At 36.8% G+C, this 25,898-nt stretch overlaps 1 protein-coding gene and 1 long non-coding RNA gene across 3 annotated transcripts in view; both read left to right on the plus strand.

Annotated features, from left to right (window-relative positions):
• The first annotated feature begins 6,737 nt into the window (after positions 1 to 6,737).
• Positions 6,738 to 8,558, plus strand: LOC127974358 (uncharacterized). Its single transcript, XR_008157278.1, has 2 exons — positions 6,738 to 7,472; positions 7,951 to 8,558. It is a non-coding gene; the product is annotated as an uncharacterized LOC127974358 (long non-coding RNA).
• A 1,943-nt stretch (positions 8,559 to 10,501) lies between these two features.
• Positions 10,502 to 25,898, plus strand: part of kcnn3 (potassium intermediate/small conductance calcium-activated channel, subfamily N, member 3) — a 57,132-nt gene continuing 41,735 nt past the window's right edge. For both annotated transcript variants that reach the window (XM_052577507.1, XM_052577508.1), the window contains exons 1-2: positions 10,502 to 10,985; positions 11,621 to 12,697. In XM_052577507.1, coding sequence (XP_052433467.1) covers positions 11,666 to 12,697 — 1,032 coding nt within the window. In that variant the 5' untranslated portion in view covers positions 10,502 to 10,985; positions 11,621 to 11,665. The remainder of the gene's footprint in view (positions 10,986 to 11,620; positions 12,698 to 25,898) is intronic.

The raw sequence follows: 25,898 nt of genomic DNA on the forward strand, positions 1-25,898 counted from the left end.
ACCAGCTGACTCAATAGAATCAAAGTTGTTCTGCAGGTCTGGCTAGGCTAGAATGACAAATGCACTAATGTAATGTGAAATGTGTGTGTCTGTCGAGAGTGTGTTAGAGAGAGAAAGATCAACCTCTGAGGGCTTTCCCTTCTAACTTCCACCTACACACCAACTGTCGCAGCACAAGTGTTATTACTGTATTTAGAATTCTGTGCATATCTGAGGCTTACATAATGAGGTTATAATGTGCTGCTATACACAGTGCGTGCCAAATCTATGGAGTTTCTTTCATGAATTAACCAATTTTATATTGGACCGCTTGTGACCTTACCTCAAAGGACGTCTTTTGTCTTTGTCAAAGAAACTGCGAAAGATTTGATGATAACACTGCACAATATAAAAAGAGTTAAGGCGTTAGGTTTCATGAACTAATAATGAACAGTGTTGTTTTTTGGACCCCCAGTGATTTCACTGTATGTATAAAAACAATGCAAAATCCAAAAGAAAGTCATACAGGTTTGGAAAAATATGTGTGTGGGTAAATGACAATTTAGATTATTGTGTCAACTACTGTAACCTTTATTAAAAATCTTGTTAATTGTTGATATGTAATGCACAACTGATGTTGAGGACTTAAATCTTATAATACAATGTCAGTAATGTTTTAATGTAACTAGAAGAAAGGTGCATGGTGAGAAAAGAGATTGAGTTTGCAATTTAGGCTCTATGAAATAACTAGAATTAGAACAGAGAATGCGTTCTAATGAAGAAATATGATCCGTAGGCATAATGCAGCAGCAAATGAAAAAAGGCAACACTTAACAGAGGTGGAAAGCAGTGGCTGGAAAAGGGGAGAGCTAAAATGGAGAGAGCAGGGAATGAAAAGGTGAGTGGAAGGTGAGAGTAAAGGGCAGGGATGATGGACTAGAAATCTGTTTATAGTAGGCTAACCCTGACCGCGTCACCTTTAGTTTAAGGAATTTTCCAGGGGCTGCAAGGTACGTGTGCAATGAGAAAGCTTTAAAGGTTTCCAGCTCTTACATAAGCCAGAGAGAGAATAGAGTAAATGTCCTGACATGTCAAAAACAGCTGCAGTAGACGAATTGTGGCAAGGAGTCCCTGGTTTTTCTTTTAACCCTTGAAGGTTTTTTTTTTTTTTTTTTTTTGTCAAACACATGATCATCTGCTTCAGTATAAAGTAAACCAAGTAAAAATTCTTATCCTGACTTAGTTTTTTCTGCATTGAAACCCACCCATAAGGTAAAGTGGTTTAGCCTCAAAGCTGCCATTTTTACAAGACTACAGTAACGAGCAGAAAACAATTGTTAAAGATTTAAAATCGGATTTTCATTTCAGTTATTACTTTTGGTTAGTGTCTGAACATCCTGATAGATATTTTGCAACTAACACAATTTGTTACCCATATAAACCAATTTATTCCAGTGGTAGTACATCAAGCTTTAATGTACATTCATTTAGAATGTCTGTAATATTTAATTAGAGTGAAGAATAACAGTCAAGCTCAGCCCTGAGCCTCAAGCACAACATTTGCCATATATGCTAATCTGAGACCCAAAATGCAGTCATAGAGTTTTCATACATCTGTTTTTCGGAATCATGCAGTTTCTCTGGTGCCATGTAAACATGTTTGGGTTTAAGATTTAATTTAGAAAGAGGATTTGTTATATATCTGATTTAACAATATTATAGATATAATTTATAATCATAGATTATATATTACATAGTGTTTAGTTTTAGCGATTAAATGTGAATATACAGAAATACTAATTAGCAGTAATTATAGTATTTCATTTAGAGTTTTGTTAAATAGCATTTTCTTTGTATTTCTATATAAAGATGGTACAAAATTATCCGATTTAAATCAACATGATAAACAAGTCAAGAGGAATCTGAAAGTAATCAAAAAGTAGTCTGATTACCTAAAATGTAATATGTTTGATTACGTTAACTACAATTTCTGTCATGTAATTTGGAATCAGTAACAGATTACAATTTTACATAGTGTCAATTAAATTGGCTTTAACTGAGATATTAATTGTTAGTAATTATTGTAACATCACAAGAATTTTAAACAAAACTTACAACAAAAAAACTTGAACAACAAAATAGAAAAAACAAATCTTATAGCAGTCATACATCAAAGAGAACCTGTATTTTCACTCTTATAAGACAAGGATTCAGCATCATTTGTTACAAAACAAAACAAACCTTAGAAGTTCAAATAAACTTCAACAGCAAAAAAAAAACTAAACAAACAAACAAAAAACAGACAAAAACATTTAAAACAAAACAATTAATATCAGTCATCAAAGCATACATCACAGATGAATAGTATGTGCTGTGTGTTTACAAACCTTCACAGCACACATTTGTTTAGAATTCTCTAATGAAAAAGTTAGATCACTTTTTTTTGTGGGGGAGAAATGGTCAAAGTCAAGTTTGTCATTATTTAGACAGAAAAGTCTAAATAGAGCTGGTACAGGGACAACAAAAGCAATTGTCCTCAAAGATGCCAATGATCATCAATCATGCAGTAAGTGCGTCACAGATTGAGAGTATCTTTATAATGCCAGATATTGATCGAATTCTCCAGTGCCACATACCCATGTCCCCAAATTCTACTCTTTTGTTACTCTGTCCATTCAAAATTGTCTTCCAAAACACTTAAGACATGTTTCATCATTTATCCCAGCTTGGAACCCAAGTTGGAACTTGGAACGATAGAGGAACGTTGACCAAACCCTGCTCGAACATTAGGTCTGGGCGGGATGGTTGCACTGAATGCTGATGTAGCACTGTGTGGGTAGTAAGGAAGTCCATTAGTGAACATGAAGAACACTTCTCTCTGTGATTGCGTTTCAGTTATCTGTGTGGATTATTTAGGCTGTTTTGAAGCCTGCTATTTCTTTATTTATTTTTTGGCCATGTAGCTATATTTTTAGACTGTGTGTGTTTTCTCCATATTTTCCAGTTAAAGGTTATAGCTATTTGTTTGATAAAGGGATATATGATGTGTGTGTGTGTGTGCTCATACTTGAATGGGATCTAAAGCAAAGCATCACGCCAGACTGTTACTGTGGCACCCCTCTCTCTTTCTGTTTACTTGTCTCTGTTTGTCCATCTGTCTCTCCTTCTCTTTCTCCCTCTGCCCCCTATCACTCACACTCTCTACTGCCTGTCATTTCTTCTTCTTATCTTCTTCCATTCTCTTATTATTCCTAGTTTCTTTCCTCGCTTCCTCCGGCTCCCGCTCTCACCCCTTTTATCTCACTCTCAAATTTCCTTACCTCCGTCAGTTCTGCGAAACCTTTTGTTCATTACCATTAAACAGCGTGGTAGCATGTGACTAAGGGATGGATGGAGTTGAATGGCTGGAAGGAGGAAAGACTGTGGGCCATGACTCAATTTGATAGATCGTTTCATGAGTTTAGCATGTCCATTGAATCATAGGGGTCACCAATGCCTCCCACCGACTTCAAGAACACGGTGTATTTTCAACGGCCTGGCGGATGATGCATAGCTCAAGTGTAGTATGGCTGAGTTCACATTAGCAGTAAATAAGGTGGGTTTGTTTTCGCTTCGCTGCCCACTGAGTGATGCTGTTCTGCTATTGATTAGCATCCATGGGTGTGTGTGAGAATGTTTCGGTCGAGGTGGAGATGATGTGTATTTAACGGCCTGTTTAAGATGCGTGGATGTGGTAATCCCCTTTGCACATACGTGAATCAAACATGCTGGGCCTATATGTCTATTAGCAAGAAAAGCAATTTAAAATAAAAACAAGATGAAGGCGAGATGAAGAGCTCCTCCTCCCGTGCCGATTGTTTGGCATTTAGACAGAATGGTTTCATCCAACGGGAAAAAGAGAAGACAACTGTCTGTGTACTCTGGTGTTGGCATGGTAACCACTCTGCCTGTGATCATTCTGTTGTTCGGTCATATATATTTATCCAACCAGTGTTTTTCCAGCATTTATCATTCTCTCTCAAAATTTCTCACTGTAATACACCACTACATAGATGTCCTTCAGGAAAGAGCTGACCTTTTCTCTTCACAAAAGCACCAAAAGCACTTGTTTGGTGTCACTATCTCCCCATCTCTGTGTATCCATAACCTTCCCTGCCGGAGAGACTGAAAGCGGCATTACGGATTCCTTCATTTCTTTTTCGTGTCCTCTGAGCTGTGCTCTTAGCTGTCATCCGTCGTCTTCTTCAGTTAGAATGGGACAGATGTGTCCCATTATGTCACTGTCCTCACACCTTTGTCGTCTTTGACCTATCCAGTGGGTTGTTGGCTTAACTCCTTTCTCTGTCATTCCCTGTTTGTTTTATATCCCAAGTTTTCCTCTCTGTATCGTTGTTTTACTGCGGGTGGGTTTTGGACACTAGGGAATTCTGCGTCTGTGTCAGACACATGGACAGGAATCGCGAGGAACGATGTCTCTGTGTGTTCCCAGTGATGTCACCAGGGCGCCATATGGCTTGTGATGTAACAGTCCCTAAAATTCAGGAAATCTTCTTCCTGGTGACATATGTATTTAATTTATTCGTACCTGCACAGCAAAAAACGTTGGGTTGTTTTTTTAACCCAACCGTTGGGTTACACATATTGGGTCAATGTGTTGGGTTATCTTAAAATTTGTTGGGTACATTTTTTTTTTGTCGTTGGGTTATTTTTAGTTTTAACCCAACTGTTGGGTGAAATATGTTTCCCCCTTTACTCTGGTTCAAATTTTAACGGTACAGTCAGAGACTCGGCGTCAGCGCGGACATCAGAGGCAGATTGATTATGAAGGGTAAGTAACTGTTAATATAATCGTTTGATGCATATAACTGTTATAACATTAAGTAAGGTGTCTGATACTTTAATTATTTTTTTTTATAGGTTAAATAAGTTTTTATTCCCTTTAGTCTGTTTGTTTCCCCCAGAGAAGAATCCTATTCCTGTTTGTTCGCCAGCATTAATACATTAAAAGATTAGCTGCAAAACTTTTTGGACAAGTATTAACGTTACTTAAAGTTGATAAAAATGTCCGGTGAAATGTGAAAGTTTGACAAAATCGATAGAATTAAGATAGAAAAGCCGCACGGAACATTTATCGAATCGGACCAGTAAAAGAAGCTGCTGGAGCGACCTCTGAGCTCACCTCATACACATCAGTCATGAGACAGACAGCAGACTCCATGAGAATCGTTTGAATGAACCTGCACTTTTCTGTTATAAAAGTTAAAAATCCAGACGAAAGAAAAGTGCGCAGTCGTGAGGTAATCCGCTCTTTCAGCGAAAATTTATACCAGTTCACCAAATTTACATAACGTTCAGGCCCGTCGCGACAAGGCAGGGCCTGGGGCCCCAAGACAACGACTGGTTAAGAATAAAATGCAACGACACTGTGTGAGCGCCCCTTTGATCGTCAATGCAGTAACGTGTAATGACACTGTTATCGGGATCCCCCTCAAGGGGGCCCCTCTCAGTAGTCGCTGCCAGCAGCCAGCCAACTACGTGATCTCATGTGACGGACTAATATCTGTAAATATTAAGCCGGAACCGTCTATTTAAATATGAATCCTGCATGTTCTGCGTGTCTCTGTTAATGAATGGAGCAGAAGCGCGACTTCCTTTATTTACACAAACTGAAGCGCTCGTGACGCTCGCTGTAATTTCAGCGTCTGCTGTCTCACTAAATAAGGCGAGAACACATGAACAATAGCTCCAGAACTGCTCTGACATTCACTTCATGAGCATTTGACCGTTCGATTTGAGTTAAACTAGCGTCACATCACAAACACAGAACTGTAAAGGTACGTCAACCTGTCAAAATAAAAGTCCTGTTTTAGACAAGTATTTGACAGAGATGTATTACTATTGTTCAGCAGAATGTACATAGCCTACTACTAAAAAAAATCAAACGCTTTTTTTAAGGTTTAATCACACAAAATTTCTTCCATGTTTTATTTTTAATAGTAAATCCCCATAATTTACCAAAAAGCTAAGTTTGCTTAATTATAAAATAATATAAAATAATCTTTTGGGTTTAATGTTTAATGTGCATCTCAGAAAATGATTTATTTAAAACCCCAACTGAATTGCACTTAAATGCACTTAATTCATCTGTCAACTTTATTGTCATTGTTCACAGTACAAGTACAGACAGAGAAACAATGGATAATAATTAAATGTTTATTTTTGATGTATGCATTTAAAAATAAAAAATAAATCTAAAAAAAGGAAACTTAGTTGTTCATTTTAAGAGACCCAGGAGTCTTATTTTCTCTTGCATAATTAATATTAATAAGCAAAAACACATTTTATCCGATTACTTGATTAATCGATGGAATTTTTGGTAGAATACTCGATTACTAACAAATTTGATAGCTGCAGCCCTAGATGAAAGTGGCATAGCAAATAGCATGCTATACTATTCCACCGTGATAATCTATTTACCAAATGGGGGTGATGAAAACCATTCAATAAATTCCGTGCATCAAACATTAGCTTGGGAGGTTTTTAAGCATTTGCCTGCATCCCTTCCCTTCTAAAATCAAAATATGGAAATGTTAACATATCTTAAATTTTTCGGTAAACTTTATAATAAGTAAAAAATAATGTTTGCTAACAGTTAAATGATAAAGATTAAAGATTAATTAACTATCAATTTAACATCTATTAATGATTGTTATTACAAAGTGTCTACCATCTAACTTATCAACTATGGTTTTGGGAAACACACCCCTGAGCTGTTAATAGTGACCTCTCTCAATATGCTAACAGTGAAATGGTAAAACGTACTTCACAGGTAATTTCTGAATTTTTTTTCAATTATCAGTGCTGATGTTTCCTCTATATAGCCAAGGTACCACAAGCTCTATAATTATAGCTGATGTCCTGCACAGCCCAGAGTTTAAACTGATAAGTGTGTGCTCTCATATTATTAGAAAACAAAAACAGTGCAAATCACTATTGAATTCCCACCAAACTATTTTTTCAAGCAGTATTTGCACCGTAAACCTTTTTTATTTATATAAAGTGTGGGTGAACTTAAACTGTATGGCTATGCTGTGGTTCCTGTAGGCTTTGCGTGCGTGCGGGGGTCGGGGGGCCTCTATGTCCATCTTGCTTGGGGCCCCCAAATTCCTTCAAACGTCCCTGATAATGTTACTCCTACAACCAACCTTTAAGAGGTGGGCGTAAAACAGAAGCCATATTCGTCTTAGCGCACCAGCACTAATTAATTGTACAGTAATAGTGTTTTTATGGTTTATACATATTGAATATTGTTATGCATCTATCAGAATACGTTATAATTACAGCAATTTCTCTTATGAAGCTAGATTGATTCACATGTATTTTTAAATGTGTTGTACTAAATGTGTTTATACTTATGTTTTAGACAATGGACTTTTTCGTGAAGGAAAAATTGCAACAATAGAATTTCTGCCTGTTAACTGAAACATTTCAAGGTAAGTAACCTATTTAAATTAACGATACATAAGTTTTCAATTTTACTTAGACCTATGACTGTGAAAAAATTATGAAAAAAGACAAAATTTGGTGAAATAAGTGTATTGTTTCATTCCGTCCAACAAAGCTTCCAAATCAGTCAAAGGGTAAAGGGTGGTCAAATTTACTCACATTAGCTGCAAATATTGCCACAAATTGTCTGGAGGAGTGAAAACTGATTTAGTCTGTGTCTTAATGCAAATGATAGTAGATCCCCACAAAGACTGTAAAAATGTAAACTGTAAGCTTATTTATTTATTTTATAATTGTGCTTTCTGTACTTTTGTCATTTAAAGGCCATCGTGCAGAAATTGTCTTTAAACCCTTCGCTATAGCTTTTAACTCATTTAAATTCACTCATTTGTAAAGTGAGTGTATCAATGAAATATCATCACAATGCATGTTAACTGAACTTTTATTTTATTTTATTCTTTTAAGGTTGGCACTAATAAATAGTGCTGTACATGAATCACGAGACAAGCCAGAATCCACATGTCCTGGTGCTTGGTGACAAGGAAAACTGGAACAGAAGACGATACTACAAGCAGTCGATCTGTGTTTTAAAACTTTTCTTTGTATATGACATCTACTACCCAAAGCCCTCTGCTCCCATTTGAGAGTTTTTGGAACACACAGTCTTTAATAGTTTCTTCTGCACACTGTCTCCTCCTTAAAAACTTTGTATTTTGTAATCAGTAAAAAACTTTTTTATTTTATTGATCATCAGTAGGTCCAGCAACTGGTATATTTGTATTATTATTACTTGACTTTATGATTATTTTTTGTTTTATTATTATATGTTAGGTTCATTTTATTTGAAAGTCGTAATATTTGCCAAGTATGGTAACCCATATTCGGAATTGGGGCTCTGCATTTAACCCACCATTCCGGTCACAGGTCCAACTCTCTAAACATTAGGCCACAGCTGTGAACTCTATTTGCATGTTTGTGTGTTTTGATATGAATTGACACATTTGTACATTTTGAAAATGTCAGTTGTATTTTTACACATTCTTGTACATTGAAATAAAATATTTTAAAATATATTTGTAAATGTGTTATTTGCATATAAAAGTAAAATCTGTAATTTACAACAAAGTAGTTTCAAAATATGGTTGTATTAAGTAATTTTTAATAAAAAATAATGATCTTAATTAATATAAATAATGAACTCAACTGTTGGGTAACTTTTAACCCAACAGGATTTTAACCCAATGGGTTGGGTTGAAATAACCCATAGATGGGAAGGTGCTATACCAACACATAGTTGGGTTACAGGTTGGGTTATTTTTAACCCAACATTTTTTAGTGTGTGTCAAGTGAAATAATCTCTCTCCGCACTGATGGAGCTTCATCCTGCTATATCCGGTTTAGGGACCTTGAAATGTTGGATTTGACGTGGTAATTACTGGAGCCAGAACATGGCACGATGGAGAGGACACTGCTGCCGTGAGATAGCAAAGTGATGGGCTACCTTCACCTGGAAACTCATTTAAACAGTTTTATTTCTTTGAATCCCCCCTTTTTAAGTATCTAGCATGCATTAGCGAGGGTAAGCTTCCTGTGCGGTGAACATATGGGCTGAATAGGCGGCTGTGGTTTGTGCTCATCGTAAAAAGCGAATGTTGACATTGGCAATGTGGTCACATAAAGGTTTGCCTGAAAGGATTTGTTAAAGGGATAGTTCTTTCAATTTTGAAAATTCACAAAATAGGTATTTTGAAGAATATTGTTAAGCAAGCGGTTTTAGTTACGACTGACTTAAGTTGTTTTTAAGTGGATTTTGACCTGTTGTGGCAGCTGTGTGTTTATGCACATATGCTGATGAGACATTGAGAATATATATGTCATGATTTGTTGACCTGAAACAACCAAGCAGACTACAGCGTGTAAGCTGACAGCGCACTGAAACTGAAATCTTTTAATTGCTGCCTTTGCTAACTTTTATGTCAAATCAAAGTGGTGCCAAAGTGACAGCCTGCAGTGAAAAGTTCATCGTAAATTATTATTATTTTTTGACAACTTTATCTTTAATGACTGACGAAGAAACCAAGCTGAAATTCTCTCTTTAATAAATAAATAAATACATACATACATAAACACACACACACACACATAAAATAAAGTAGAAATTACAAATTAATTATGACAAGTTATTTATTGACAACAGTTATTGTAACCTTGTGACTTGGAATAATAAGTTCCATTATTACATGAGTGCATAATCTTATTTATTTATTTGGCTGCTTCTATTTAACATTATTCTTTATCAACATTTATTTTAAAATAATAATAATTTAATTTTAATTTATTTTAATTTAATTAATATCAATCATTATTTTCGTTATCATAATTGACATCAAGTATATAATAATAATAAAAATAATAACAATAATCATAATAATTTATTTATTTGTTTGTTTTTTTGTCCGCTTTTATTTAATTATTATTATGCGTTATTAACATTTAATTATTAAATAATAAATGTAATTAATATTAATCATCATCATTATCGTTATTTTAATTAATAAAAACTAAAATAATAATAATAATAATTTATTTTTTTATTTATTTGTGAGCTTTTGTTGAATTTGTCTTCATCAACATTTAATTATAAAGTAATAAATGTAATTGATATTAATCATCATCGTCATTATCGTTATTATAAGTCACAACAACTATAATAATAATAATAATAATAAGTGTTTTATTTATTTATTTCAAAGGTTTTTATTTTTATTTATTTTATTTTATTTTATTTTTGTATTATTATTCCCCAAATTCTTTGTGCTAGGAAAGCAGGAATAGCGGTGGAGGAGGCAGGTGTTTTATTTCTAAATTAAATGTTCTTTTCCAGATTTTTTCAGTGCTCATTCGTTTGGTTCAACGATGTGTGTCCAATGAGAGGAGCAGAGAGGAGGGACCAGGGCGTAGAGACGGAGCACAGAAGAGAAGTTGAGAGAGAGAGAGAGAGAGAGAGAGGGAGAGAGAGAATGAGAGAGAATGGTAGACGTGCTGTCAGAGTGCGAGCTGGACGATATGCATCCATTTCTACATAATATCACACTGTTGCTGCTTTCACCTTTACTCATATCCAGATGCTACTTTCAGGCGCTTTTCTTCACAGGAGGCTAATGATGCTACTTAATACAACGGGTGGATGAATTTCCTGAAATATTAAACGGCGCTCTAGATCCCTTTTCCCGATATTTTTTTTCCGCTTTTATTTCGATCCTTGTTCAGGTGTTAATCGCAACAGCTTTCTTCTGTAGGAGTCTCATTTTAAGAAATAGCGGTTTTTAGGCTACTTCTGTCATTAAAAACCTTCAATCTGGAATCACTGCTTGAACACGGGGCGAAGAAGAAATGCTGGCATGATTTTGACAACATGAAAAAGAAAAAGTGTGGAGGAATATTGTTGCACTGCTTTTGATTTCACCATATGAAGGTGGAGATAGACTGACAGGAGAGAGGTAAGTGAGACCGTTTGATTTTCATTTCATTAAACATCTTTCTCGGTCATCTATATCTGAAGTCTAACTATTTCTACATGATTATAAACGTACTGAATAACTAAAATTATGCTTTCTAGTGTATATTTTAGATGCGACTCAAATGTCCAAATAATGCAGAACAGTGATGTTAATACGTTGAGTCTTGCATTTGTCACAGGTCAGTCCAGAAGCCACGATTCAACCATTGCATAAGTTTCTTTAAAAATAAAGAGACTCTCACTTGCATTTATGTGACAGATATTACTGGAAGGAAGGAGCGAGAGGAGGGGGTGTCAGGGAGAGGGAGAAAGAGAAAAGGCGATAGAGTGAGAGAAAGAGAGAGAAAGAGCTCTGAGCGATTAGTAGATATGGATGGGTTCATGGGTTCATCAGTTTTCTCTTTTTGCACTCAAACATCTTCCACATGACCTCCTCAAGCACATTGCAACAACTCCATGTCACCCAACACTTTCAGTCCATCCTTGGTTTATTAATATGAGGGGAGTCCCCCATTTAATCCAGCCTCCCTCTCACCTTTTAATTTTATTCAGTTATAAATAACATAATGCCTTCTTCCCTCTCTCTTCCTATCTCTCCCTCCAACTAAACTCCAGAGTTGAGGAGCAGAGCACAAACAAACCTGCTGGAGACTGGTTGCCATGGATCCCCCTCCCTCTCTGAGTCTGGCCCTTCTCAGCGGGAGCGAAGACGAAGAGCAACGTCTGCCCCTCCCTCTCGGTGGTCTCTCCCATGCCTCCCTCTCTGGCAGCTTCCCTGGGACCAACCATTCGAATCACACAGGAGGCAACAGCAGCCTGGAGCGTCTCAATGGCACTCCGTCGCCCACCACACCGAACCTTGTCCCGGCATCGCTGCCCAAGTTGCCCCTGTCCACAACACCCCAGCTGTCCACGCCAATCCCCAATGCACTCCACCCCACCAGCACGCCGCTCTCCTCCTGCCTGGGCAGCCAACATAGCCTGAGCGGGGAGACTTCGCCCGTCTACAATGCGCTGTTCTACTCCTCTCATTCACCTTCCACTGAGCGAGAGCAGAGGGAGAGGGAGCGAGAGAGGGGATGTAAGCACAGGCAGGCCAGTCCCCTGGTGCACAGGCGGGACAGTAACCCCTTTACTGAGATCGCCATGAGCTCGTGCAAGTACAGCGGTGGTGTGATGAAGCCACTCAGCCGCCTCAGTGCCTCCCGCCGGAACCTCATTGAGTCCGACAGTGGAAGTGACACCAAAGAGGGCGGGGCAAACGCTAGCCAGGTGACCACGGCCTCCTCTCAACACAGTCAATCCCAATCCCAATCCCAGAACCCCCCAGAGATCATCATCTCCTCAAAAGAGGATCCGCCTTATGGACACGCCTACGAACTTGAGGCCTCGGCCAATCAAATGTCCATCTACCACCAGAATCACGCCCTCTCTGAGAGCAGGGGTGTTCTGGGGGGCGTGGCAGGGGGCGGGACTAATGGAAGGAGGGGTGCTGCTGTCGTGGGAGGCCCGGGGAGGACTGTTTCCAAAGCCTCTAAACGTAAGAATCAGAACATTGGCTACAAACTAGGACACAGGAGGGCGCTGTTCGAAAAGAGGAAGAGACTTAGTGACTATGCGCTCATATTCGGCATGTTTGGCATTGTTGTCATGGTGATTGAGACCGAGCTGTCCTGGGGTGTCTACAGTAAGGTGAGGACTTTGTGTTCTGGGGACTGGGGTGAATATTCGGGCACAAGGACACATCCTGCTGGTCCTGCTCTATGTGTGAATGAGAATGATGAGTATGTTGTGTGTGCTTCCCATATTATATTCCTATAATAACAATGGTAAAAATTGGATACAGCCATACACAGTGTAGTGCAGCCTGTAAAGTGGTACACAAGTTAACAATGAACCATAACGTGCAAGAGCAGACGTTTGACCAGATGAAAATCACTTAACAGGAATAGTTCATCCAAAAAGGGAGCTCTGTCATCATTTATTCACCCTCAGGTTGTTAAAACAATTTTTCCATCCATTGAAAGTCCATGCAACCAGAACTTGCATGCATGTAAAAGTAATTCCTATAAATTCAACCCAAGTCTTCTAATCACACAATGTTGCTTTGATTTAATTTAGGCTCTTATCCATATAAGAATATTGATCTACCCACATGATTACAAACCTAGTTGATTCTTGAATGTCAAATTTCCATGCTTCCATGTTTACCCTTATAATAACTACTCAATTTGTTAAGATGTGGTCACATTTACCATTATTCAATGAATTTTCACGGACGAAACCCAGACTTTTCAGTGGGAATTTCATAGGAGAGTGAAAGATTTCCACACGCAAATTTTGCATTGGGTTCAGACAGGTCATGAAGATTCTCCCGTGGATTGAGTGGTGCCTCAGACATCGCTACACTATTGCCAATAGGCATTTTTTCCCCCACAAAATTTTGTGAATGTGACCATACCTCAAGATAATATAGTGTCATCATTTCTATAAATTTTTTTTCAACTAACTTTCACAGCCAATGATCAGTTGCATTTTTATTTTATGGAACATAGCAGCTGTGACCATTATTATAGTAACTGCTTATGTGTTCTAATGGAAAAAGTCACAGGTTTTAAGCGAGGTGAGGGTGGATAGATGATGACAGAAATTTCAGTTTAAAGCAAATGATCTGCGAAAAGTGTGACTCAGTTGGAGTGACCAAATTTAGACGTGCAATGCGAATGCGTGATTTTTGCCACAAACACCAACAATAATCAAGCAACTTAATCATCGGAGATATAAATAAATGTTTTTCGGGAAGCTGCCTCAGTTTGAATTGGCACAAAGTGTCTGATCACAGGAACTTCTGTTATTCAGAGGGTGTAAGGCCATATCATGTTACACAAGCTGAGTTGAAAATCCGCTCTCAAAACAAACATCCATGGAGAATTGGTATGGCATTTGTCACCTTTTTGGAAGTGAGGGTAATAATGATCTGGCATGAGCATGAATGTTTTAAATTAGCTGTCTGTCTTAGTAAACAGACACGTGCAGTACATAATGAAGGTTAGTAATCCTGCTGCTGTCAGAGGACTACTGAAACGATCAGATGTCTGTAAGCTCAGAAAGAATTTTGGACAGCTGTCTGGGAGATTTCTTAAGTGGGGAAGAGATCAGTAATATTTGTGTGATTTAATAAATGTTTGGAAACTTATTAAACTAATATTCTGGATCCAGAATAGAAGTCCTCAGAAGAACATTTTGAAACATCCCTCCCTTTGAAAAACAAGCAAAATATTTATGCACAGAGTCCAACACATAACCTGTGGATAAAAAATGGATATTGTAATCATGAATTCAGAACATGTTTTCTTTGACTTGTTCATTTTTCGCAACATTCATTCATAATTCAGTCATGGCCATGTTTCCTCACTTTAATTCAATTGTAACCACATATACTCATTTGTTCTACCATTTGAATTTAGTTTAGCGGTTGCCCACTATTGAACTAAAATCAGGTAACAAAATGATTAAGTTGTGGGAACAAAATATTAGTTAATGGCCATAATATCATATGTGGGGGTCTGTATTTATGGTTTGTCTCTTACAATTGAAGAATATGAATGTTTATATGTATCACCATGAAACTAATGTGAATCACTTCGCATCCTTGTCTGTGCAGTTATGTCTGAGCTTTATCTTCATGTTATAACCACTTAATAACCAATAAACCATTACATTTTTACACGGTACATGCAAGGCTACCAGAAACGTATTGTTTACATTGAGTCTTGTAACACATAACCAGAAGTTCACCCTTCGAAAACAGTATTACAGTGCGAAAAATAAGATTAAGACAACATTACAGTTCAAATGCCAAACACTTTATATAAATAATATAATTGGTTAAACCAAATTTGAGCTACACATTTCTGCTTTTAAACCCTCCATACTCTCTAGACTTCCATTGTGACTGGTTAACTGTAAAGAACTCAAAATTGTTTGTGGAAATCAGAAGGATGCTGTCAGTAGAGCATACAAAAGCCAAAACATCTGTTTTATATTGAAAGTGGTGTAGATTTTGTAGTGTGGTGTGAGTGTATGTGTTTAGTTTTACTAATACAGATTATACATTTTGGAGGAGTATACAGTACACTCTCTTTATTTATGCATGATAAACCCCCGTTTTGCTCTGCATAAGTTTTGAACTCATGGGAGGCGAGAACACAAATCCTCGCAGTCGGCTCTTGAGCTAAAAATCAAGTGTTGCTTGATTGATGATCAAAGTGGATGTAACTGCCATTACAGCCTACGTAGTGTTACTCAAGAACTGGCTTTGACTTCAGCTGAATTACAGACTAGTACATTTTATAAAGCCAAAGTCTCAAAATCACAAAACTGTGAGGCTGAAGTTAGGTAAGTGACTGATTCTTGTGCTGTTACATTAAAAGGATAGAATGTAACTGACACACAATGTCAAGGTGAAATATTTGCCACTCTAATAGCCACAGTCTCAGATGGAAGGCAGAATGTATGTGTGCTAGAAAGGTAAGGGATGCACAGAGCTGAGCTCATGGTCAATTTATGTTACTTTGGTGCCAGTTAATTTTTGTTGGTGACAGGAAGCTTATCTACTAATGTAAGCTAATATAACCATTATGGAACATTATAAGTGACTGATTTGAAACTTAGCTCAGCACTTTATGGATAGAAAGTTTGATTATAGCATGTTTCTAAAGGCTGGGATACACTACACAACTTTTAAAATAGGATAGCCTAAAAACCTTTTTGTAAAAAACCACTAACGCACATAAATATTGGGTCATTTGAATGTGATTTGGGCCGCTTTATGCAGGCATACTCAACCCTCAACTGATTTCAATAGAGTTTGACATTATCATGTTGCTAAGCTAACAGCTGGGTACTTTTGATACACATAAAAACACATGCTGCACATAAATACTGGATAATATCATACGAGATTTAGGATGCTATACGTAGATGTACTCCACCCTCAATTGACCCTTCGCAGGGAGTTTTATTGACAGGCGATCTGACCAATTATAATGTCGAATCTGCCATTTTGTCAGAGAAACAAAACAAACGGGAGACTAGATTAACTTCGGTGGACTAAAACATGGTGTGGATTGAAAAAAAAATGGTGTGGGTTGATGTCTTTCCGTGGATGAAATATAGTATCTTCTGATGTTCATTCATGTTTATTTGGTGCTTTAACAAGTGAATATGAAAAGATGATCGGTTCATGTTCTTCATTAACTAAGGTGCTATAGCGATCAATCACGATATAATAAAGAGCCACAAAACAGTATTGTTTGAATTTAATTAAAAAAAAAATTCATTGTGTGGGAACATGTTGTGTAGTGTGGGAATGGCATGGCTTGTCATACATAGCTACAGTAACTAAGGAGGGCGGGTCTTTGTGAAGGGTCAATTGATTCCAGGAGAGCATTTTTGATGGTCTTGTACTGTTTTACTTATTATCATTGCTGAATGAATGTTTATTATAATCTACAGTTATCTTGCATCATCGGCCATACTGGATTTTTTTATTTTCTTTCTCTGTGCTCAACACAATGAATTCAGGGATTGCATTTCTTTGTTGAAGGCTATATAATGCTTAGAGATTTGTCTTAAAAAGGGAATCTTAGAAGACAGTATGACTATATTGCATTTTTCTCATGAAAATCCTTTGTGCTGCTTAAAATGCTCAGCGGGTTTTGGAATAGTGCAGCCTTCTGAAGTGTGTGTCTGCGCGCGAGTGGGTTTGTGTGAGTGTTATGAGGTTTTCTCTTGCATGGGGCACTGTTCTGAATGAATCTGTCTCTGCATGTCTAGAATCACTTCTACGTGTAGCTGTGGTCCTTGTTCTGCAGGTGCTTCTGGTATGGCAGACATATAGGAAATTTGTTCTGTCTCAGTATCTCTCTTTCGCTGCCTGTCTTCCCAGTGGCTTTCTTTTTCGGGCTCTCCATCTTTCCCACTTACGTGTTATTTCTCTTTTTCTCTCTGTCTCACCCACTCATGTTTTTATCTTCTTTTCTCATTTTTTCACTCTTTCTTGTACTTGCACTCTTTTTCCTTTTCCTCTCTCTGACAGTTCCTTTCCTCTTCTCTCCTGGTAATTATTCTTGGTCTGGATATCTTTCTCTTTCTTTCTCGTACTCACTATGCTTAGTGCTCTCTCTCTCTCTCTACCCAGATCTCTCTCTTTTTCTCTCTGTTATTGTAGTGGGCGGTGAACGGGGGAGTGTTATTGGAGAGGGAGAGAAAAGCGAGTGAGCGTTAGGAGAGATGAAATGAAAGGCTGTAATAAAATCTCTTTATTTAAGATGGAAAACGGGTGAGTGAGTCAAGTTTGTACATGAATAATGGCCATGCTGATTGTATACCATTGTAGCCATCATAAAACGGCACAATAGAAACCTGTTAGTGCTGCATCACCCCTCAGAGTAATTAAAGGGCTTTTCTCTCAGTGCATTACTGCTGAAAGTCCAGAGACATGTGAGATACTGATGCTCTTCCACATCCTCTAAACTGCTTCGATTTGCCTATTTGCAGTATATAGTCAGTCCCATATGAAACAAGTTTATCAATGTACGATGGAGCATCTAGAGCAGGGTTCCTCAATTAGTTTTAGCTGGGGGCTGAATTTTGCCAACGATACCAAGCCAAGGTCCACTGACCTATTTAAATATATATATATATATATATTATATTCAATTATTATTAAAATTATTATATTGTTGCTTTTGTTAAAATAATCAAAAGATGGACACAAGATGAATATTCAGATTTTTCCTCCCAGTAGTCTGTTTTATAAAAAAAATCATGAACATTTTTGAATTTAGATTCAGAAGAACTTTGCCTGTGACGCGACGCAATAAAAAGTATTTTTTTCATGTCGTTTTTGTCCTAACCACCAACGACAGCGACACTTGCCAATAAGCGACAAGGATTTCTATTCTTCGACATTGCGGCAGGAACAACATACAAAATATGATGACAATGATTGTGTGCTTTATTCAGTGTTAAAAGTGTCTAATGTTAGTTTAAATATTATTTTTGCGTGATCTTTATAGACATCGTGAAAGCAACAATAGATATTTTACCTCAATCTCGAAAATAAATTTTGCTAAAGCAAACTTACCTTAAAACTGAACTCACTTTGAACCAATATTTAATTCAATTTAAGTTTATTTGTATAGCGCTTTTTACAATACAAATCGTTACAAAGCAACTTTACAGAAAATTATGTTTCTACAATATTTAGTAGTAGCTTATAAGTGGTGACTATCAGTTTGTGCACGTATGACAGGATTTTTAGAAAAATATATACAAGACAGATGATGAACATTATTAATATTATTAATTAACAATTATTATATGATGCAGTCACATTTGTAGCAATATTTGTTAGTTCTGTTGGTTGATTCAGGGTCAGCATCATCTCTTCTCAATTCTCTTCTTAGGTCTAACATCTATAACAAAGATGGTAACTTATCACTCACTCACTCACTCAAAACTGTTCAGTCCATTCACATTTGAATCATCTATTTTCAGTTTCCACTTTTCTTTACTTAATGCTCACCATGTTTTTGCTGTCACGTCGTATTTACACTGGACCCGACACAGCATTGCAAATCATTTGAACGTTGTGTCAGCACATCATAAATAGAAAGAGTCAGCAGCTTTCTGTTGAGGATTTGTTGGGCCGCGCTGCGCCACATCGAGTGTAAACAGCATCACTGATTATAATTAGCTCTGTTGTATTTTTTGCGTTGCACCGCGTCGCTCACTTCTGGTGTAGACACGATGTAAGTTAAAGTCGCTTTCTGATGCTGCGTTTGAATTTTCATGCCACTTTATTTGAAATTAGCGCAGGGCCAAACATGTTTCTCTCACGGTCCGGATATGGCCCGCGTGCCACCTATTGAGGAACCCTGATCTAGAGTGATTGGGGAGGAAATGAATAAGGAAAGTGACTGCTTAGATGCTGGCGAACGCTCACATCTCTGAGTGACCGGCTCTATTGATTATTGATAATCACCTTTGCACACCATCATGCCCCTATTGATGGCTTTACTGCACTGTTTGAACTGTGTGTGTGTGTGTGTGTGTGTGTGTGTGTGTGCGCGTGTGTAACAGCTGCTTTTGAAAGGATGAAACCAACAGCAAATTCCTGATGAAGCATCATTATGTCCAAAACATTTTCCTAACCTCTTAAAGCTCTCTTCTCATTTGAAATGGCAGTCGTGTGTGCACATTAAAGCAAAGATGCTGGAAAATGCTGTCTTTGTTTGAGCATACGAAATAGTTTATTAAGTGTGTATGCTGGTCTGGATGGGAATGTGCACATATGGCTGTCAATTTAATGCACTGATTTAGTGTGACATTAATTATTTAAAAAAGTATGCAATAAAAAGTAACAATTAATTTAAACTCCTGAACCATCCACAAATTCCCTAGATTAGGGATATAACTACCATCAGAGATTCCTTATAATCGGTGAAATAAGATCACTTTTTGCTTATTCATTGCTCCCATCTGCCACAGTTATTTTATGTGATTAATTGCAGTTATTTAATGAATTCATATGCATACCATTTCTGTAGTCTTTTACTAAAGGGCTGTTGAAAGCTTGATTCTGATTGGTTGGTGAATGTTCTAACACTGTGTACTAACCAGATGTAATCCAATGAAACGTGATAAGGTATCACAAAGGTATCTTTTCCACGTTGTTCAGAGTTTTGTCCTAACCAGCTGTAATAGCCAGTTCAATTTTAGAAACTGTTTCCATTTCTGTGACGTCATGGCTGGAACAACATACGAACTATTACAAAAATAATCTCAGGTACTGATTATGTGCTTTGTTTAATGTTAAAAGGATCTAATGTGAGCTAGAATATCATTTTGCTTGACATTTTCTAGCCATACTGAAAGCAACAGTGGATAATTTACCTCAGTTCTTAAATAACTAAAGGAAACAAATGATAAAACTGAGCTCAGTGTGAACCAACAAAAGTGTGCAATGACCAAGATTGTATCAGTCCCTCAGTATGTATTTTGGATAATTTTAAAATGGTTTCATATTTATGAATTAGGCTAGATTTCAGTATGTGATCATCTGTTTCGTTGTGTGCACTACACTTGGGAAAGAGTCTGCCCATATGCTCTTCTGATTGGCTGTGATTTTTGATTGATTTTGTCATGTTTTGCATCTGGTGTGGACAGACAAATTGCTTGCCTCTTATTGCATTCCATCTGGTTAGGACATGATGTAAGATGTGCAATCTTTTTTGTTCAGGAAATGCACAGCTCAAGTAGTTAATTCCATATGTCTTGACTGCATTACAGTTCCATAGCACTTCACCAAATTATTCCAGTTATTTCAAAGGTCCTTCTCTCTTTCGAATAACTGCATTAGACTACATATCAATGGCTCAAGCCTCTTTTACTAGCTTTAAAATCATGTTTAGAATTGGCAACAGAGGCTTGGGATGAGATTAGTTCTACACACAAGAGCTATTTAAGGACAAATATCTGGAGTGTCTGGAAGTAAAACATTTGAACAATGTCTCAAGCTGTAAGTATAGGTATCATAGTATAAGTGGAATAATTGACTTCTGGACGAATTATTAGAAAAAAATATAATAATTCAATGGCCCTTTATCAGTTTTCCTTACGTATATCATTTATATAATTGTGTGAATGCATTGTGTTCATAGGTGTTTGTATGTGGGAAGATGTGTGTTTCTCATATGCTCACCTGCGAATCCTCAGGAGATGTCTGGTCTATTCACACTCCGTACACATCCTTCCTTCCATAAATAGACAGGTAAAAAGAACAGGAGAGAGCTGATAACAACAGCATGAAAGAGTGCAGTGTGAAATCGGAGACATTGTGTGTTACTATCATTGGTTTCAAATTTTGTCAAATATTTGGCATTTCATATCCACTTTTTATTTGCCATCTATGGGAACTGGTTTGTCATATTACATGAGCTAGCTACAAAATAATTGCATTGTTGTCCTAAACATGCTGAACACTGGGGTCCGAAAATCTGAGACCACTAATGAAAATGCTTCTACTTAGCCTTTTCTGATTTAATGCGCTTCTTTTTCATTTTAAATAATATTGCTAGCATAAAAATGGGTGTAAGATTGTCTTCGTATTTGTTTTTCCTCCTTTGCTTCTATCACAGCAGCACTCAAGCTGCTGCATAAGCTGCATAAACTCCTGATGAAAACCTAATGATCATATTCTCCAGCATGACATGAGATGATGCAAAGAGCATCTTGAGCTTCAGTGGAAGCAAATAATCTCAGATTGTTTTGATTAGAAATAATACAACATTTTTTGTGCATTTAAATCACATTTTAAGGCATTTGAGTTTTTTTATGTGGTAAGATATTTCAGTCCCATTGTATAAAAAGGTAATTTTAGGTCAGGATGAAACTATTCAATGGCATGTACATCCTCATCCTGCTCCTCACACTCAGAGCTTAGACAGCCCTAAATACCTGGAAGAAGCCACTGTCAAATCAATACTTAATTTTCACACCCTCCTCGCTCTGTCACGCATCCCTGGGGAACATCTCAGCTTAGAATTGTTTAGTAGATGTGATTAAGCGTGCAGATGCCACTGTTGATCAACCTATTGCCTGTGCACAAGGTTACAAGGCTATGTCTATATATGTGTTTTTATGCAGGTAAATAAATTAGAAATAATAAGACATGTTCTTGCGTATTATAATTATTTCTGAAGGATCATGTGACACTGAATTCTGGAGTAATTCAGCTTTGAAATCATAGGAAATTACACTTTAAAATTGAAAATGAAAGATTGAAGATGTATTTTGCTCATTATTAAAACAATAGGAGTAAATGGAAAGTCCCTACCTGTGTTTGTGTGTAATCCATCTCTAAGACACATATATAAGGGGTGATCCAGTGGGCTGTGGGACCCTAATCCCCCTCCTGCCACACTAACTCTTTTACAGCACTCTCACGGGAGCAATAATCATCAGTACATAGAGAAAAAGAGGGCAAGAGAGGGAGAAGGAGAGGAAAGAGGAGAGATGGACAGCCAGAGGAAGGGTCAGTGATGGAGAGTGGGGGCAATAGTGCACTGAACTAAAAAGACCCTCGAATGGCCATTAATGTTAAGCTTAATGTATGTATGTGTACTGTATAACTGTGCATGGAGCTGATGCTGTGTGTGTTTCCTTTTTTTTCCCTTGGCCTCTGAGTGTGTAATTGGGTTTTCAGGGGTGTAATGGTGTATGTCAGCGTGTAATCAAGTGTGTGTGTGCCAGTCCTTGTGTAATTGGGCTTATCTGTGTGTGTGTGTGTGTGTGTTTTTCATTAAGTGAGATGCATTACTGTTTTGGTAACATTTGATTTTGGTGTTGGTGTGTGTTTTTTGCAGCTTTTTTGCTTTGTGGTTTAATAAAACCCATTGATGGGTAACTCATAGAAATATGGCAAGCCGTTTCTACATTTATTCATTTGAAGGATACATTAGTGGAAACTGAATTGTAAATATTTATAGATACAGTTGTAATTATTGATATAATAAATTGAAAAATGTACAAGAAACAATGGTAATTCTTAACATCTGGAATTACATGTTTACTGCATGTTCATGTTCAAATGATACCTCATATAGCAATCTTTTTGTTTTCTGTGTTATAAAAAGTAAAATATCCCGTTACTATTTCGTAAGAGAAACTGCTGCAAAAGAACCAGTGCGTGAGGAACTGTTCTAATGAATAAAACTAAATCATGAATAAACTTTTTGCAAAACCTGTTTGAACGATTAAATAAAAAGTGATCAATCCGTGAATATGGCATCTCTATTTTTGTTTCTAATCAGCTGATTTTGAAAAAGTAACGGTACAATGAAGGGTAAACTTAAATTAAATGTATGAAATGTATTATACATAGTAAGATATAATTTATTCAGTTTGGATTCAAAAGATGTATTGTTTTAAAACTTAAGATCCAACAGCGAATACATGTGTTTATTGCTGAAATGCTGAAGCGTTTTCACAATGCTACACCTGCTTCATGAAAAGCTGCATGACTTAAAAATTAGCGATGCTAACACCAGCTAAGAAATGTAGTTAAACTAAACACTTCACTACTTTTACCTACATCTTCACAGATTTATGTCAGTCTCTTTATGTGGAATTTTAGAACAAAACAGTTCATACTTGAAACTGAACTAAGAACTCCAAGTCAACTAAGCTATAAATGAGCAACCACTGAGCAATAGATTTTCTCTTGTAAAGGTGAAACAGATCATGTTCTCATATTTCCAGCTGGGGTTGGGTGTGTGTGTTTGTGCTGGTGATGTATTTATTGTCTTGTATGTGTGTCTGTGTATAGAGGTTGTTTGTGGTTTATTTGCTGTGTATTTCTGTATGGGGTGAGTGTAGGTCTCTGGGTGAATGATAAAGTGTGGCGGGTGTGTGATTGGTTTGGCCAGAGGGTTCACATCATTAAACTGCTTGACTTAGACAGAGTGCTCTGAATAAAGGGGAAAACACACAACACATACACGGATATTAATCATCTGCAAATCTATCTTTGCCCTGGACAAAGCACCTTTAAGGGTCAGTGGCCATCTTGGTAGTAGCCCTGGCAGCTATTTTCTCTGTCGGAAAAAAAGAATTATAAGTACATTTTCTAATGAAATTGCGGAAGAACTAAAATCTGAATAACTGTTTGATACAGTTATGTTTAAATAACACATTTCAAATCAGCAATGACATTTGACACTGATATTTTCATACATACATCTTCTTCAGCTCAAATCATGCGAGAAATGCTATTTAATAATAAGCTTGTGATTTACGCACCCTCGAGACATCCTAGGTTTATATGACTTTATTCTTTCAGACGAATACAGTTGGAGTTATATTAAAAATTGTCCTTGCTATTCCAAGCTTTATCATTGCAGTCAGCGGGTGTTGCAGTTGAATAGTCCACAAGTCGTTAAATAAAGCTTGCGCATCCATAATTAACTGTCCCTTACATGGCTTCGGGGGGTGAATAAAGGCTTCCAGTAGTAAATCCATGCTTTATTTGTCAAAAAAATATCCATATTTCAAACGTAAGAAACACTTTTCTCTCATTTACGTTATCTGTCATAGGTGGAAGCTGTTCCAGCGGATGTCGTAGTACATTGGCGTTGCATGATTAGTGATGAATATGGAGAGAGAATGAAACAAAAGTTTTTTTTTTACATTTGCAAAGAAAAACGTCGGAGGATTTCAATATAAACGAAGAGGAGACTGGTTTTTCTTTGCTAAAGTAAGGAAACTTTGCGTCCTTTACTCCAATCACACTTACAGGACTAGCATATCTCAGAGGCGCGCGTTCTGCACATGTTATGCGCTGTGTCATCCACCGGAAAAGCTTCCGCGAATAACATTTCCGAATGTGAGAGAAAAGATATTTATTAATATTATTATTTATTTAAGGCTAGCTTGTCTAGCTATTGTATATAAACAAACCACAAAAAAAGGCAATCAGCTGTTCAACCAGCCGCCATATTAAACATTCTTATTTTTTCATGTTAATTTTTATTAGTGGTCCATCTCTTCCCCCTTATACTTTTTCTAGTCTTTAATATAAGAATATTCCTGAAGGATTTTTGTCTCATGCTTGTTTTATCTTAGAGCTTTTGTGTGTGAACACACGCCATACTTCCTCTTGTATTTATGCTGTGAGTGTTGTTTTTGTGTCAGGATCTGAAAAAATCTATCGTTCCGTGTGTGCGCATGTTGTAGAGTATGTGGCTTGTATTTTAGATTTTTCAAGGGAGTCACTTCACCCAACATCAGCTGTAAATTAAGATATTGAAACAAGAGTAAGTAATAACATTAGAATCACAGATGACTGTGTGCATTTGTGGAGGTACATTCAACTGCGAATGTGTATGTGCATTTGTGTGTGAGTTGAGTGTGTTCGTGACAGACAGAAGGCTCAAAGATGACTGTATTTAGATGTCAGAGCCGGTTTATTCAGTGTTTATGAAAGAACCAGGGAGAAATGATGGAGGAGAAATGAAAGGAAGATTTTGAGCGTGCGGGAGAATGCTGATGGAGTTAATGGAGCTCAGAAAGCCTATTAGCTCTGCATGGTGTCCATCATGACCTGGATCGATAACTGCTAATCTAGCCATGAGTCTGGTCGTCATACTCTCCATTCACACACTTGTATATAACATGAACTATGATAGTCATGTCACAGACAAGGAGGGCACACTAAGTTTGATTGTAACACATCATCAAAAAAAGAAGAAAAAGAAAAAAAAACTCAGTCACACAGGGAGAGTGAGAAGAGAGGTTGGGGGAATGTGAGAGGAGAGCGAGATTGAAGTTCTGACCTTCATGACCACATATACATTAAATATAGTTAGCATTCTCAACATTAAGCCTCCTATAAAGATCTTTCTCAAATTTGTGTGATGTCTGACATGACACATGTTTTCATTTTAATGCTCACATTTTTAAAGGTCTTTTTTTTTGTAGGTCTTAGAAATTTCCTTTTAATTTAGTCAATAATTCACAGCAGTGCTCATTACAAAAGGACCAGGCCAGGGTCTCTCTCGCTTTCCTATTAAATGTCCACTGTATCCAAAGAAGGTGAAAATGTTGGTAATAAATATAATATAATATAATATAATATAATATAATATAATATAATATAATATAATATAATATAATATAATATAATATAATATAATATAATATAATATAACAATTATTTAGCATTTTTATATTATACATCATTATATAAATCATATATATTATTTATACAATTATTTGTAATGTAACATATTACATTATATTATACTGTAATATGTTATTAAATATATAA

Source organism: Carassius gibelio, chromosome B16, assembly GCF_023724105.1.
Source record: "Carassius gibelio isolate Cgi1373 ecotype wild population from Czech Republic chromosome B16, carGib1.2-hapl.c, whole genome shotgun sequence".
Taxonomy (NCBI): Eukaryota; Metazoa; Chordata; class Actinopteri; order Cypriniformes; family Cyprinidae; genus Carassius; species Carassius gibelio.